Below are 14,636 nucleotides of genomic sequence, written 5' to 3'. Positions count from 1 at the left end.
TTTGGTAGGTACTCCCCTGAGAAAGGCAGCTGTAGTAGCAGCAGCTCTGGTAGAGTGAGTCCTAATTTTTCCTGGGATTTGCTTTCCATGATAAGAGTAACAAAATCTGATTCCATGAGCAATCCATTTAGAAATGGTCTGTTTTGAAATAGCTTTGCCTTGGGAGTTTGTTGCATAAGAAACAAACAGTTGCTCTATTTTCCTGATATCCTTGGTTCTGTCCAGGTAAAAATGAAGTTGTCTGTGTACATCCAAGAAATGCAGGATTCTTTCCCCTTTATTTTGCGGATTAGTGAAAAAAGTTGGCAGGTGGATAGTTTGATTTAAAGCCACTTTGGAAACCACTTTAGGCATGAAAGTAGGATTAGTCCTTAAAGACACCCTATCTTGGTGAAAAATAATATAAGGTTCCACAGCCATGAGTGCTTGTAACTCCGAGACTCTCCTGGCTGAAGTCAAGGCCAGTAGGATAGCTGTCTTCCATGATAAATACTTAATATCAGTTGTAGCAGCAGGCTCAAAAGGAGGCAGAGTGAGTTTTTCTAGAACATAGTTGAGGTCCCAGGCAGGTATGGGTGGTGCCCTAGGGGGCCTTAAATTCTTTGCTCCTCGTAGAAATTGTTTCAGAAGTGGATGCAAAAAGATTGGGGGGGTCTGTATTATAATGTGCAGATATAGCTGAAGCATGTATTTTTATGGAGGAGAAGGATAAACCCTTATGTAGCATGTCTGTCAGGTAAAGTAAAATCAGAGGGATATTAGGAATGAGAGGATCCGAATCCTGAGCATGCATCCAGGTGCAAAATCTCTTCCATTTACCTGCATAAGATTTTCTAGTGCTAGGCAGTCTGGCTTCTAAGATGACATCCATGACCTGTTTGGGAAGGGAAGGATTAATTATAGACCCTGAATTCGCCAGGCTGAGAGTTTTGACATGAGAGTGCAGAACCTGGCCCTGGTGCTGGGACAAAAGAAGGGGAATCTGAGGTAAAATCCAAGGAGGCTCCTGGGATAGATTCTTCAGTGGGGAGTACCAAAATTGACGAGGCCAATTTGGGGCCAGTAAAATCATCATCTTGGGCTTGTCCTGCTTGATCTTTAATAACACCCGTGGTAGAAGAGGTAGTGGCGGAAAGGCATACCCCTTGAGGTTTTTCCAACTGAATGATAGTGCATCCACTTTCCATGCTAGTTTGTGAAATGTCCTTGTGCAAAAAGTCTGTAACTGGTGGTTGAGGGGGGATGCAAATAGATCTATGTCCGGGCAGCCCCAGGCTTCTGTAATCATCTTGAATATTTGGGTGTCTAGCATCCACTCATGTGGACCTGAAAGATTCCTGCTCAAGCTGTCTGCCAGAGTATTTTGTTTCCCCTGGCAGGAACTGAGCTTGTAGACCCACTTTGCAAGCTAGAGCTGTGTTCCATAGAGTCATGGCTAGTCTGCAAAGGGGGTAGGAATGTGAACCCCCCCTGCTTGTTTATGTACCACATAACTGTGGTGCTGTCTGTCCGTATCAGTAGTTGTCCTGGTTGTAGAAGATCCCTGAAAGCCAAGAGGGCATTCTGTACAGCTAACATCTCTTTTAAATTGATATGTAGGTACTTCTGATCCTCTGTCCAAAAACCTTGCAGACCCTTTCCCTGCAAGTGGGCTCCCCATGCGTAATCAGAGGCGCCCGTGGTTAACACTTGGCTGGCTTGAGGTAGACTGAAGGCTTTCCCTTTGTTGTGAAGACATGCCATGGTCCACCAATGGAATTCCTTTTGTAGGCAAGGCAAGACAGCAACTTGTGTGTCTAGACTGTGGGAATGCTGGGACCATACACTTTTTAGGTACCATTGTATTTTTCTCATATGTAGTCTTGCATTTGGTATGAGAAGGATGCAGGAGGCCATGTAAACCAAAGCCTGCAGGAATTTCCTTGCAGTTAGCCGAGTTATAGAAGCCAAGGTTTTGAAAGTTGAAGCCAGCTGTAGTTGTTTTTCAGATATCAGGAATGCCATCTGGGTTGTAGTGTTTAGAAGAGCACCCAGAAAAGTTATCTGTTGTGTGGGTGTCAAATTTGACTTTTTTATGTTCACAGTGAATCCCAGATACTTGAGAAGATTTTGAACAAATTCCAAGTGCTGGAGTAAGACATCCTTGCTGTCTGCTTGAATAAGGCAGTCGTCCAGATAAGGGTAAATTTGAATACCCTTGAGTCTGCAATAAGCTACTACTGGTGTCAGGCACTTGGTGAAGATCCTGGGCGCAGTAGACAAGCCAAAGGGCAGTGCAGAGAATTGGTAATGTTTCGAGCCGGCCTTGAACCGGAGGTATTTTCTGCACTCCTGTCTGATAGGGATGTGTAGGTAAGCCTCCTTTAAATCCAATGTCACCATACATGCATTTTTGTTCAACAACGGCAGGAGCTGCTGCAGAGTAAGCATCTTGAACTTTGGTATCTCCAGGAAAGTATTTAAGACTGACAGATCCAGGATAGGTCTCCATGAGTTCTGCTTTCTGGGAACTAGAAAGAGCCTTGAGTAAAAGCCTTGCCCACCTCTGATTGTGGAACCAGTTCTATGGCCCTCATAGCCATGAGGGATCCCACCTTGTTTAATGCCTCTGACCACTGGTGTTTTGGTAGGTCTGGCCATCTGTTTGGTCTTGGCAAGGTATGAAAGTGGAATTTGTAACCTCTTGAAACTACATCCAGAACCCACTTGTCTTGGGTTATGTAAGTGCAATTTTGTTGAAAAAGAGAGAGTTTTCCTCCTAGAGGGGCTTCCAGGAGAGAAGTTCCTGGAGCTATGCAGGGGAGTCATTGAGCGTGTTTTCTATAAGTTTGAGGTCTGTCCTCTCCACCCCTGGAGGTGGAAGCACACCACTGTCTAGGTCTGTAAGAGGTCTGTGTTTGAGCCCTCCCTCTGGAACACCTATATCTACCCCTACGAGGCCTGTCCGAGCTGGGAAAGGACCAATTTTTAGTTGGCCAATTTCTGCTAAATCTAGGGGGCTGAACTTGTAAGAAATCCTTAACCATTTGCATGGATTTTGCCTTATCCTCCATTTTCTTTATCACCTCTTCTGCCTTAGACCCAAACAAAACATTATGCTGAACAGGAGCATCCAGTAACTTTGCTTTCACTTGATCAGGTAAGTTTTGTTCCTTTAACCAAGCACATCTTCTAATGACTGTGCCAGAGGCAGCCGCCCTGCAAGAAGCCTCCAAGGCATCAAAACCACAGTGTAAACCATGCTTCCCCACTTGTTCAGTAGCATGCATCAAATCATGTAATTCCTTATTATCTGCACATGCAAAAATGGTACCTAACTTTTGTTTCATAACAGACAGTAGAAATTGCTGGTATTTTAGCATATGAAATTGACAATTTAAAGCCCTAATAGATAAAGTAGCAGAAGTATAAACTTTTTTGCCCCATCTCTCCAAAGCTCTGGAATCCTTATCTGTCGGAAAGGGGTTTTTAACAGAGGCATCCATAACCCCCTTAGGACCCTGAGAAATGGTTTCTGGATCAGCAGTAGGATTTTTGTAAATGAACTGGTGAGAATCAAGGACCCTGTAATATCTGTCGGCCTTAGCAGGGGCTGGAGGAAAAGAGTCAGGAGTTAAATTAGCCTCAGAAAAGGCATCATCCACAATATCCAAAATAGGAGGAATAGTCAGGGGTCTATGTTGGGGAAGAAGAAGGAAATCCCTGAGCTTTCTCTTAGATTCCGAGTACTCCTGTCCCTCCCAGTGAAAATGTTCCCTCATGTCATGTAAAGTTCCCCACAAGAAAAATCCTCAGGGGGAGAAGCTAATGGAATGGATTCCTCAGCATCAGAATCCTCATAAGGAGGGAAAGAATATTCCTGTTCAGAGGAAGACACTGAAGAAATAGATGCCTGATCAGAAGATTCATAATCCAACTCTTGCCTTGGCCTTTTGTCTGGAGGGGGATGTGAACCCCTAATCATGGTTAGCAAGTCCTCCACCATTTTAAGTAACTGTTTCTGAGATTTGGGTCCCAGATCAGAAGAGGCCTGGGCTGGTGTCTTAGATTTAGAAGGAATCTTTGCCTTTGTCTTTGGTTTTGCCTTTATCAGAAGCTGTGTAGGCCTGAAAACCCCCTCGGAAGCCGGTACCTGCACAGTGGCTCCGGACCCATCCGAGGGAGCATTGTCTGAAGGTCCTGCAGCTGGAGTGCTCAAAGGCCTAGATAGCTCCTCGTGGGAGTCCGTTTCGGCAATCAGTTCTGAAATGGCCGACGACAGAGGCTGCAAATGCGCCTCACTGATGACGGCTGAACCTGAAGCTGGCTCTGCTTGTAAAACGTCGTCTGATTTGGACCTCGGAGGCCTGTCCTTATCCTTGCGTCGTTTGTGAACTCCGGTAGTCGGAAGCGTGTCCGACAACATTTTATAATTAAATCGCCTACCAAAGTAGTGAAAAGCAAAATCGTACCTCCGCTTAATCGTACGTTGGTTAAATCTAGCACAAAACCGACAACTAGCTACGTCGTGGTCAGGGCCTAAACAAGAAATTCAGTAAGAATGGAAATCCTTATGAGGTATTTGCTTCCCACAAGAAATGCAATTATTAACTTTTTCTGACATCGGACTGGAGCAAGAAAAAAGTTTCCACAACGGGGTACTTAGCTTTGAGAAGAAGAAGTAAGTCTTCGGACTGAAGCACGAAAAAATATCAGGAGTCAGCGGACCGGCACTTGCGAACTGCTTTCACCGCACGGCAAGAAAGACTGGAGAACATGGCGTTGGCTGGCAGCTTTGTACTCCTAGCGCTCTGACGTCAGGGAGCATGACTGAACAGCCGATGCCGGACCCAGACTTTGGGAATCTGGCTGACCGAGGACTGCCTGCAGGCAGGAAGAACCCTACAGTGATGACTGCAACGGTGAAACACGATGAACATCTAGTAGCTCATCGAAAGGGGGAGACACCCAAGAGGCAGAAGGTTGAGACCCGAAAGCCTTCAGGAACACCGACTCATCAGAAGGGGATTTGGAGGGCCAGCCGCCTCTCTGCTTCAAGATCTCCAGGATATCTGAAAAAGAGATATCTTCAGAAGATGACTTGGGGGACCCCTCTGACTCCTCGAGGTCGATGTCCGACATGAGAGACTCATCCGGGGAGTCAACGTGTTTCCTCTTACACAATCTCTTTCTGGCGGGATCCTGAGGAAAAACTCTGGAGAAACATCAGAAAGTTGGGGACCACTCATGGAGGTATCCTGAGGCCTTGGGTCTCCGTTGTCCATGGATAGAGGGTGATCTGAAACTGACACCAGTGCCGGAGGGGGCAGAGTGTCGGTGCCGTAGGATGCAGCGGATGACCTGGCCAGCACGCTCCTCATAACCTCGAAGGCTGATCACCCTGGCTCCGAAAGTCGACTAACCGTAAAGGATACGGTAGTAGCCTTTGGCGCCGAGGAGATGAGGTCCGAAGCAGATGTCGGATCCAAGCTCACCTAAGCCGAAGCACTGACAGGAAGGATCGGAACTGATGAAGATCGATCTGAGCCCTCCCCCTCGGGTCCGATCAGGGAACTGTGGACCCTTGACCCAGTGGACAGAACCGACTGGGTTGGAGCGGAAATCTGAACCAAGAGGCCAGGCGAAGCTACTGGAACCGACCTAACGGCACCCAACGAAACCGACAACTCTGGCTCCGAGGGCCAAGAAAGGCTCGGAGGAGGAACAACAAAAGATGAAGGGGCCATGGTCTCCGGAGCCGACTGGGTTGGAGCCAAAATCAGTTTGGCCAGCACCGATGACTGAAGCAGTTTCTATATGACTCTATCAACGTCCTCATCGGAAAGGGACCTTGAGGACCTGGAGGATATAGTTGGAGATCTGGATCTCCCTACAGAGGGAGACTGATGTGAAGGAGAACCCGGATGAACAACTGGAGACTAGCTCCGAAAGGCTGGGAGGTGATACAGACTTAGTCAATACACCACCTTCTGTCGGCACCAAATCCAATGGAGCCGAAGAAGGAGAAGCTGTTCTAACAACTTTCTCTGGCAGCTCTGAAGAAACAGACGGAGCCAGAGAGTGCTTCTTAGCAGTCTTTTTATCCTTTTTAGCTGGAGAGGATATGGTACTGGAAGACTTACCAAGTCTTCCACGAGCGAGTGTTTAAGCAGTCCTTTCAGGATGAGCTTGTTCTTCCTCTCCTGTAGTACGTGGGGACTGAAGGAATGACAAAACAAGCAGGACTCTTGGAGGTGAATAACCCTCAAGCAGTACACGCACAGAGTGCCCATCAGTCAAAGACATTTTACTGTTGCATTCAATACACTTCTTAAAGCCTGAAGGCCTGTGTTCCTTAGAATCCTTAGACATGCTGTATAAGGAGAACACACACACACAGACAAGCTGCAAAACCACACGTACACACAAAAAACCTAACTGAACCCTGCATGGGAAACTAGTGCCTCCAACTAAAATGGCCTAGTAATTGACGGGAACAAAAAAACTACAGGGAGGACTAAGTCTTCTAATTTAAACGGGCCTAGTCTGTAGAAATAAAGGCAAGATAATACCACTATCAAATGACAAAGACACCAAAAAGTTGCAAGTAACAGAAGCACAACTCAAAGAGACCACACGGAAAACAACAGGGAGGACTAGGTCCTCTAACTGAAACGGGTCTAGCCCGTGGGAAGAAAGGGAGTGGATGGGATACCAAAAAAAGCCAACGTAAAAGGCCAAACAACCAGCCTAGAGAGACACACACAAACAGAAGCTATGAAAATAGCATTTTTAGATCAACAATATCCAAAAATTTTAGAAAAAAGTATTCTTAGCCATGGCCAAAAGCGAGACCACATCTGAGCGTAACAAGCGGCAAACGAGATCTGGGGAATGGGCTTGTTGCATGATGGGATACCTCTTAGCCACAAGCCAATTGAAGACTTTGAGCTAGAGTATGGCCGAGTTGGAGCCAAGGTTCGGCTCCGAACCCAGGGGTAAGAATGAAGGCGAGATTGGATTACATAACATCTTTCATTTTGTGGCTTACTGCTGTTCTTCTGCCGTGATAAACATTTCTGTAGTGTTTACTGCCTGAAAGAGTGCAGGCTAGTAGCTGTAGCATTGTCCCAGTTCAGATTTGCTGTCTCTGGGCCTATTTGTTTTTGCAGTGTTTGTTCTGAACACAAGACCAAACCATCTTGAATTACCAGAAGCCTTTCTTTACCTTCATGGCAGGATTGTGTCGATTGGCTGCTGGCTGGCGGAGGTTGGATGGTCTAGGGCTTGGAGTAAGCACTCATTGGTTCTTTTGAGCTTTACTTAAAAAAGTTGCTTAAGGTTGTATCTTCTGGTATTTAAGCCCTAACTTTGAGAGGATTTCCGTCTATACACATTGGACCGAGTGGAGGAGGGGCATTGACTACAACTCTGATCTGAGATATATAATAATAAGTATCCTGTTTTTTTTTTTTTTTTGCTTATTTTGACTAGTTATTGCTTCTAGCAATTTATATATAGCACTTTTTATTGCATGCTGCATACTTTTTACTGTATTTTATTGCTATTAACTAATCTGCACGGTTAAACTAAAATTGTCTGCCTTACAGGGTCTGATAAATAAGGTTTTTACTGTCACACTGTTTATAAAACATTTTAGCTAGTTTCACTCTATGAAAGGTATTAATGGGAATTTTTCTTTACTTGTTAAGCACCTGTTTGTTCTGATTTCCTGCCATGGAGTGCATCATATAACTGACTTGTTTGCAGTTAAAATCATTCTGTAGAATCTCCTTGCTCCTTTGCCTGTTTAAAAACTTTCATTTTGTGGCTCACTGCTGTTCTTCTGCTGTGATAAAAAGTTCTGTAGTGCTTACTGTCTAAAACAGTGTAGGCTAGTAGCTGCAGTATTGTTCTCCACCCTCCCGGTTGGTGTTTTGCTGTTATACTTGGTGGCTTTACAGTTGCCCACCCCCCCTACTGTAAATTTGATCTGGGACACTCCTCCCAGTCTAGTGTCATTAGCTCATTCTACCTAATACAGAGAGAATATTTGAGAAGGCCAACCCAACTTGGTTTCCTAACCTTGAATTATCTTCTGCTTCTCCTCTCTCCCTTTCCTTTACAAAACTTTGCTAGAATCTCCCTGTGTTCTGCTTAACTGTAACAAAAAAAAAATTACGCTCGTTTCCTGCCTTTCCTGTAACTTGTCTTGTCCAGATACAGATTTGCGATATCCAGGACTGTTTGAAAGCTTCTGAGCCCCACCCCCCAAGCCTGTCTGTGTTGGAGGGAAGCCTTCTAGCTTATCAGTGGGAGTGGTAAGCACTAGGTAACCTATCTACCACATTAGGAGTGGTTCTGGCCCAGAAATTGTAGTTATTAGCCATTTGGGCAGTTTTTCCATCTCTCCAACTTTCTGATTTAAAAGCCCATATTTGCACTTATTTCCCCCCTTTCCAGTAACTAGTCTAGTCCAGATACAGATTTGCTGTATCCAGGACTGTTTGTAAGCTCCTGAGGCCCCCAAGACTTTCTGTGTTGGAGGGAAGCCTGCTAGCTTATCAGTGGGAGTGATAAGTACTGGGTAACCCATCTACCACATAAGGAGTGGTTTCTGGCCCAGAAATTGTAATTATTGGCCATTTGGGCAGTTTTTCCATCTCTCTCTCAACTTTCAGATTTAAAAGCCCGTATCAGTGGGAGTGATAAGCAATGGGTAACCCATCTACCACATAAGGAGTGGTTTCTGGCCCAGAAATTGTAATTATTGGCCATTTGGGCAGTTTTTCCATCTCTCTCTCAACTTTCAGATTTAAAAGCCCGCATTTGCACTTATTTCTTTCCTGTAACTAGTCTAGTTCCGATACAGATTCTTAGTTTTAGCACTTGAATTTGCTTATTCGTGCTCAGCACTTGTTCAGAACTTGTTGTAAGCACTAAATAAGCTACAAATTACTACAGCACTCAACATTCCTCATTACCTAGAGGAAAACCGTTTTTGTACTTTCCTCACTTGCTTAGAGAAAAAACAGCTCTTGTACTCACTGTCCTCTTGTCTAGAGGAAAATAGTTTTTTATTCAGGCATGTCCAAGGGTCAGCTCCCAGTGTTCTCTCCTGTCTATCTGATGAATCTGGGCATCTTGGGGCAATGTAGCAATTGCCTCATGTACACAGACAACCTTCTTCTACCACCCAACACTATAACCTGTGAGAGGTGCACTTATCTAGCCAAACTGAAGTAAAGCTCTTTCCAACCAAGACTGAACATGACAGTCAAGAGGAGAAGGCAAACACTTGCACCACACCACACTCATCACATAGTCCCACTAAACTTACACCAGCAAAATCTACAGATAGAAACACAAAAACATTCACGGAGGCTCTCAATAATAATCTGCTCAAGCAACAGAGACCTCCAAAGCAGAAACGCAAGCAACCTCCACCCCACAACACAACCCAAATGACACAGAGCCCACAGACTCAGTCTGCCACTCAACCACAGCACATAAGGCAAAAACAACGTACCCAACACACTAGTCATAGGTGACTCTATTGTCAGGCACATTGATGTACCACTCACCAGGCTAAACAAGGAGAAGGTTACTGTCAGCTGCCTGTTGGGTGCCAGGATCCGCCACATAACCCACGCACTCAGGTCACTCCACAACAAGTAAAAATATGACTCTGTCATTGTCCATGTTGGTGTGAATGATCCGAGCCATACCTCCCTGGAATACATGAAAAGAGACATGGAAGAGCTCTCCGATCTTGTAGCACAGGCAGGTATGACCCTAGCCCTGAGTAGCATCCTGCCATCGCCCAGAATGATACCGCAGTACAAGGACAAAATGATTGACTTCAACAATTGGCTAAGCTTCTGGTGTCATCCTAAGGGGATCCAGTATCTATCTGCTTGGGACGACATGGTCGACAGACCACAATGCTTTGCCAGAGATGGCCTGCACCTGTCGCCCCTGGGATTCCGGATACTGGCTAAGACTCTTGCCGCCCTTATAGTGCCTTTTTTAGGCAAGGTTCAAAATGATAAATTCACCACCATAACAGGAACAGGCAAGCAAAAACTGAGTGTAATGCTACTCAATGCTAGAAGTCTAAATCTCAAAATGCACTCCCTTGAGGCACTCCTTAAAATGGAGAACATCGATATCTGTGCAGTGATTGAGACCTGGTTCACCAGAGAGCATCCCTGCATTACCAGGCTATAACTCATACCACACTTTTCGGCCATCTAACCTGGACCGGAACACCAAAGGCGGAGGTGTGTCCATATTCATTAAGGATATCCACACCTCCAGGCTAGTTGCCCAGCATAATGTATCCAAGGTTATCCAAGTGCAACTACCTCTGGGCAAAACTGCAATCCAGATTGTAATTTGCTACAGATCCCCACCATGCCCCAGGATTCCCACTCCTCTTTTTTTGATGTACTGGAAAATATTAGGGTTCAACCAAACACACTAATAATGGGCGATTTCAACTACCCCACCATTAAATGGGGCAACTACTCATGTACCAACTCCTTTGCTCAACGCTTTCTGGAATTCATAAATTCCAATGCCCTGGATCAATTTATCCACATCCCAACTAGGGGCAACAACATCCTAGACCTAGTCATTATCAACATGAGTGACCGGTGTTCCACACCTGAAGTCAACTCCTCGTTGGTCAGATCTGACCATAAGCTAATCACCCTAGATATCCAGATCCCGCCCCCACCCCCATTAAGGAAACCATGATAAAAAATTTCTCCAAAGCCAACTTCATGCTTCTTACGACAGAAGGGGCGAACTTCATGACACCCATGCATATGGCCAAGACAGTTATGACTACTGAATCCTACACAAATGCACTCTATAAGCACTTACACGAATGCCTGGATCATGCTATCCCAAACAGAACCAAGACGCTAGCCTTCAAAAAAAGGAAACCAATCTGGTGGTCCCCTTCCATAAACAAACCCTACAACAGAAGGAAGAAATTGTTGCAAAAGAGAGTAAAATCCCATGAGTGGAGGAGCTCCCTGGTCAGCCTCAGTAAGAAGCTGAGAATCCCTTATAAGATCCTCCAAGGCTAGCTATGAAAACAAAATGGCCACTGATTCTAGGGACAACCACAAACTATTCTATAGCTATGTCAATAATCTCAATGGTAACACCCAGATCTGCTCTGAGTTACAGCACAACAGCACGGAAATTACAGACCCAACTGATATTGCTAACATCCTGGCAGACAGGTTCAGTGCTAACTTTACCCCACTCTCACCCCCTAAAGAACCCATATCTATACAGGAAGAATGCAGAGTCCCTGTAATCACAACTACGCAGGCAAAAGCTGCACTCTCTAAAGCCAACACAGCATATAAGGGACCGGACAACTTCCCAGGCTGCGTTTTACATGAACTGGCTCCCCACCTAAGCACCATGTTCAATCATAGCCACACATCAAGCTTTGTGCCCACTGAATGGCGCACATCAACAGTTATCCCACTCCACAAAAGGGGAGCCACCACTGTTCCTGGGAACTATCGCCCTACTAGCCTGATGAGTCTGGTCTGTAAGGCTATGGAATGTATCATCATGAAACTCATAAACAAAGACATTGGTAACCTCCAAACTCTGGACCCCATGCAGTTCGGGTTTGTGAAAGGCAGCTCATGCCTCCTGAACCTGATCAACTTCTTTGAGGCAGTCACCAAGGTCTCAGATGAGGGTAAGGTGGTTCACACAGCCTATCTTGACCTCGCCAAGGTTTTCGACACCATCCCCCATTCTGGAATTACAGCTAAACTCACTAAACTAGGTACAAATCCCTACGTCACAAGATGGGTTGCCAATTGGCTCACTGACAGAACCCAAACTGTAAAAGTTGCAGACTCCAGATCTGACTTCAAACCAGTGACAAGTGGAGTACCACAGGGTTCAGTCCTGGGACCTCTCCTGTTTGGTATCTACTTCTCTGAAGTCCAGGCTAACACAGAAGACCTTTGGCTAACAAATTTCACAGATGACTGCAAATTGGAGCCATAGTTAAGTCCCCAAATGATGTGGACATCCTACAGAGTGGACTCACTGAGACAGATGCCTGGTGTCAGAGTCATGGCCTCGAGCTCAATGACAAAAAGTGCATTGTCATCCCCTTTGGTAAAACCTCTGTACCCATGAACTACCACATAGGCGGCAGTCTACTTCACACCGAATGTGTGATTAAAGACCTTGAGACCCAGGTGGACAGTAATCTCTCCTTTGATAATCACATTGCCACAGTAGTCAGGAAATCCTTCTATGTGGCACACCTCATCACAAAAGGGTTCTCATCCAGGAAAAAAGAGGTCATGCTCCCTTCTACTCGACACTCAGACCCATTATAGAGTATAATGCCCCTTTTAGAATGTACATCACAAGACATCTGCAGCAGCTGGAAAGGCCACAGAAGTACCTCACAAAGAAGGTTACTGGCCTCAAACAAATGCCCTAACACTGACAGTCTCAAAAACCTCTAGCTTTACTCCGTAGCATATCACCTATTCTGAGGTGATCTCTGCCTAACATATAAAGCTATGTCAAACCCAGAGCTGTTGGGCATCCTACACCTGAAGAAATCCCAATCCCTCCGAGCTACATGCTCTAGGGAACTAAACCTTGTCACCACAATAAGCAAGACATGCTGGAGGGATAGATTCCTGTGCCAGAGAGTTCCCATACTCTGGAACAAGCTACCCATCTATGTCAAGCAAAGTTCCTCATTAGCACTCTTCAAGAAAAATCTTGATGAGTGGATGGGAAATAGGAAATACACCCCGGGGATCACTTCTGTGGTTCTGCTCGACAGGGGCACAGGAAAATAACTTTCTTGGGTGGCGTAAGCGAGGGAACCTTGTTGGCTAGGCTTATTTAGGCCCTTGGGCCGATAGCCTAGTACCTACCTATCAACCTACAATAATAATAATAATAAAAATAAGCTACATGTCTCCAATGCCATATAATGCTGCAGTACAGAGTTTAGCTGACTTCTTTTGCTTCTGTACTCAAAAAATATTTTGGTTTCCAGGAAAAAAAAAACTTGGCCAATTGCTACCACAAAAGGTGCTTGAACCTACACAATCTGAAGGGAGAGGATTCACAGAGTGACAAATGCTTTCAGGTTCTGAACCACTATGCTGTCCATGCACAAAACCATTGTCCTACAACAGTCTTACTCATACCAATTTGCAGTAAAATTATCCTAGCACCCATCTAATATAGATATATTTATATTTGGACATCTACATTACATCTATTGATAGCTAGCTATATAAAATACACAGAACTTTTTTTTTTAAGTTTTGAAACTAGAGTTAGAAAAGTTCAATGATAACTCTTCAATGATTTATATGCCCAACACCCTTATGCATGATGTTTACACATTTCCCTAATATGGTTCTTAAAACAGTATACAAAAGAATTCCAATGTATAAATCTCTCAACATCTGTAAGGTACATTACCATCATATAAACCTTTCTTGTAAAATTATAGGGGAAAATGTCGATGTGGGAAATGTTTGAAACAAGATTTCATCAAAGTTCTGAAAAACTGTGCTTTGTGCATAAAAAAGGAAAACTGATTAATGAAGAACAGAGATGATTTAAAACATTAACTGCATTCTGGATGGAAGAGGTAGGTACTCTGAGTGAAACACAGTTAATAAGAAGTCATTTTCTTACATGGTCAAGGTGTTTCCACTCCTCTGCCCATTCCCTGTCTGTAAGCCTGTGATCAATCATTTCTTCTTGACGTATGCCATGCATCCCTGTAGGAGAGAGAGAAAAATTATTTATACAGTCCGGCTGTGTGCAGAATCAATTAATCTGAAAAGTTACTTTGTCCTATCATTCACTAGTCACTTCACAAGTATTTATTTATTTAAATCTGATTACTTGGGTAAGGCACTGATCACAATGGGCTATTTTCTGACTATGATAAGGAAATATCTTTATAATTTTAAATGCTAAGAAAAGAAAAAAAAATACAATCACCCAGTTGTGCAAATGATCAGACTGTCAACTATTTATTTTCTAAAGTAATTAACGTGGCAAATACACATTCCCTTCTTCCTGGAGTTTTAAAGGATAAGAACGTATTTTAACTCGAGCTTCATAAGAGACTTAAAGAAAAGCTTATTGCTCATAAGCTTTTGAAAGATGTCATTTGTATTTTTCTGATATCCTTAGTATTGATAGCAATATCACTAAGCTTGTTTTTTGCAACAGAGGCTTCTTCCATAAAATGGCCACCATATCTGTTCAACAATGTTGGCATTGTAATGTATAGCTTTTCTCTCTGACATTATCCCTCTCAACAATGTCGCCTTTCTAACTTTGCCTCCTTTTACTAGTTTTAGTGAATTTTTTAGTGTATAAATTCAAAATGGAAAACTTCACAAAGAAATTCACAACAGACTTATTCAAATGTAAAACCACAAAACAAAAATGAATTTAAATAAAAACATAAAATTGCTTTTTGCAGGGGATTACTCACCTCTTCTCCTTAATATGTGGAACTGTGATGCAAAAAGCCCACTCTTATATATTCCCCATCGTATATTGCATTACTTAGGAGCTAGGAAATATCCCATATTAATTCCATTTTACACTTA

At 44.0% G+C, this 14,636-nt stretch overlaps 1 protein-coding gene across 10 annotated transcripts in view; it reads right to left on the bottom strand.

Moving 5' to 3' along the window:
- Positions 1-14,636, bottom strand: part of RUNX1T1 (RUNX1 partner transcriptional co-repressor 1) — a 771,548-nt gene that overhangs the window by 75,532 nt on the left and 681,380 nt on the right. For all 10 annotated transcript variants that reach the window (XM_044065460.1, XM_044065459.1, XM_044065462.1 and 7 more), the window contains one exon: positions 13,705-13,790. In XM_044065460.1, coding sequence (XP_043921395.1) covers positions 13,705-13,790 — 86 coding nt within the window. The remainder of the gene's footprint in view (positions 1-13,704; positions 13,791-14,636) is intronic.

This window comes from Protopterus annectens, chromosome 3.part0, assembly GCF_019279795.1.
Source record: "Protopterus annectens isolate FY-2018-M chromosome 3.part0, PAN1.0, whole genome shotgun sequence".
NCBI lineage: Eukaryota > Metazoa > Chordata > Ceratodontiformes > Protopteridae > Protopterus > Protopterus annectens.
This window is presented reverse-complemented; position numbering and strand designations above follow the sequence as displayed.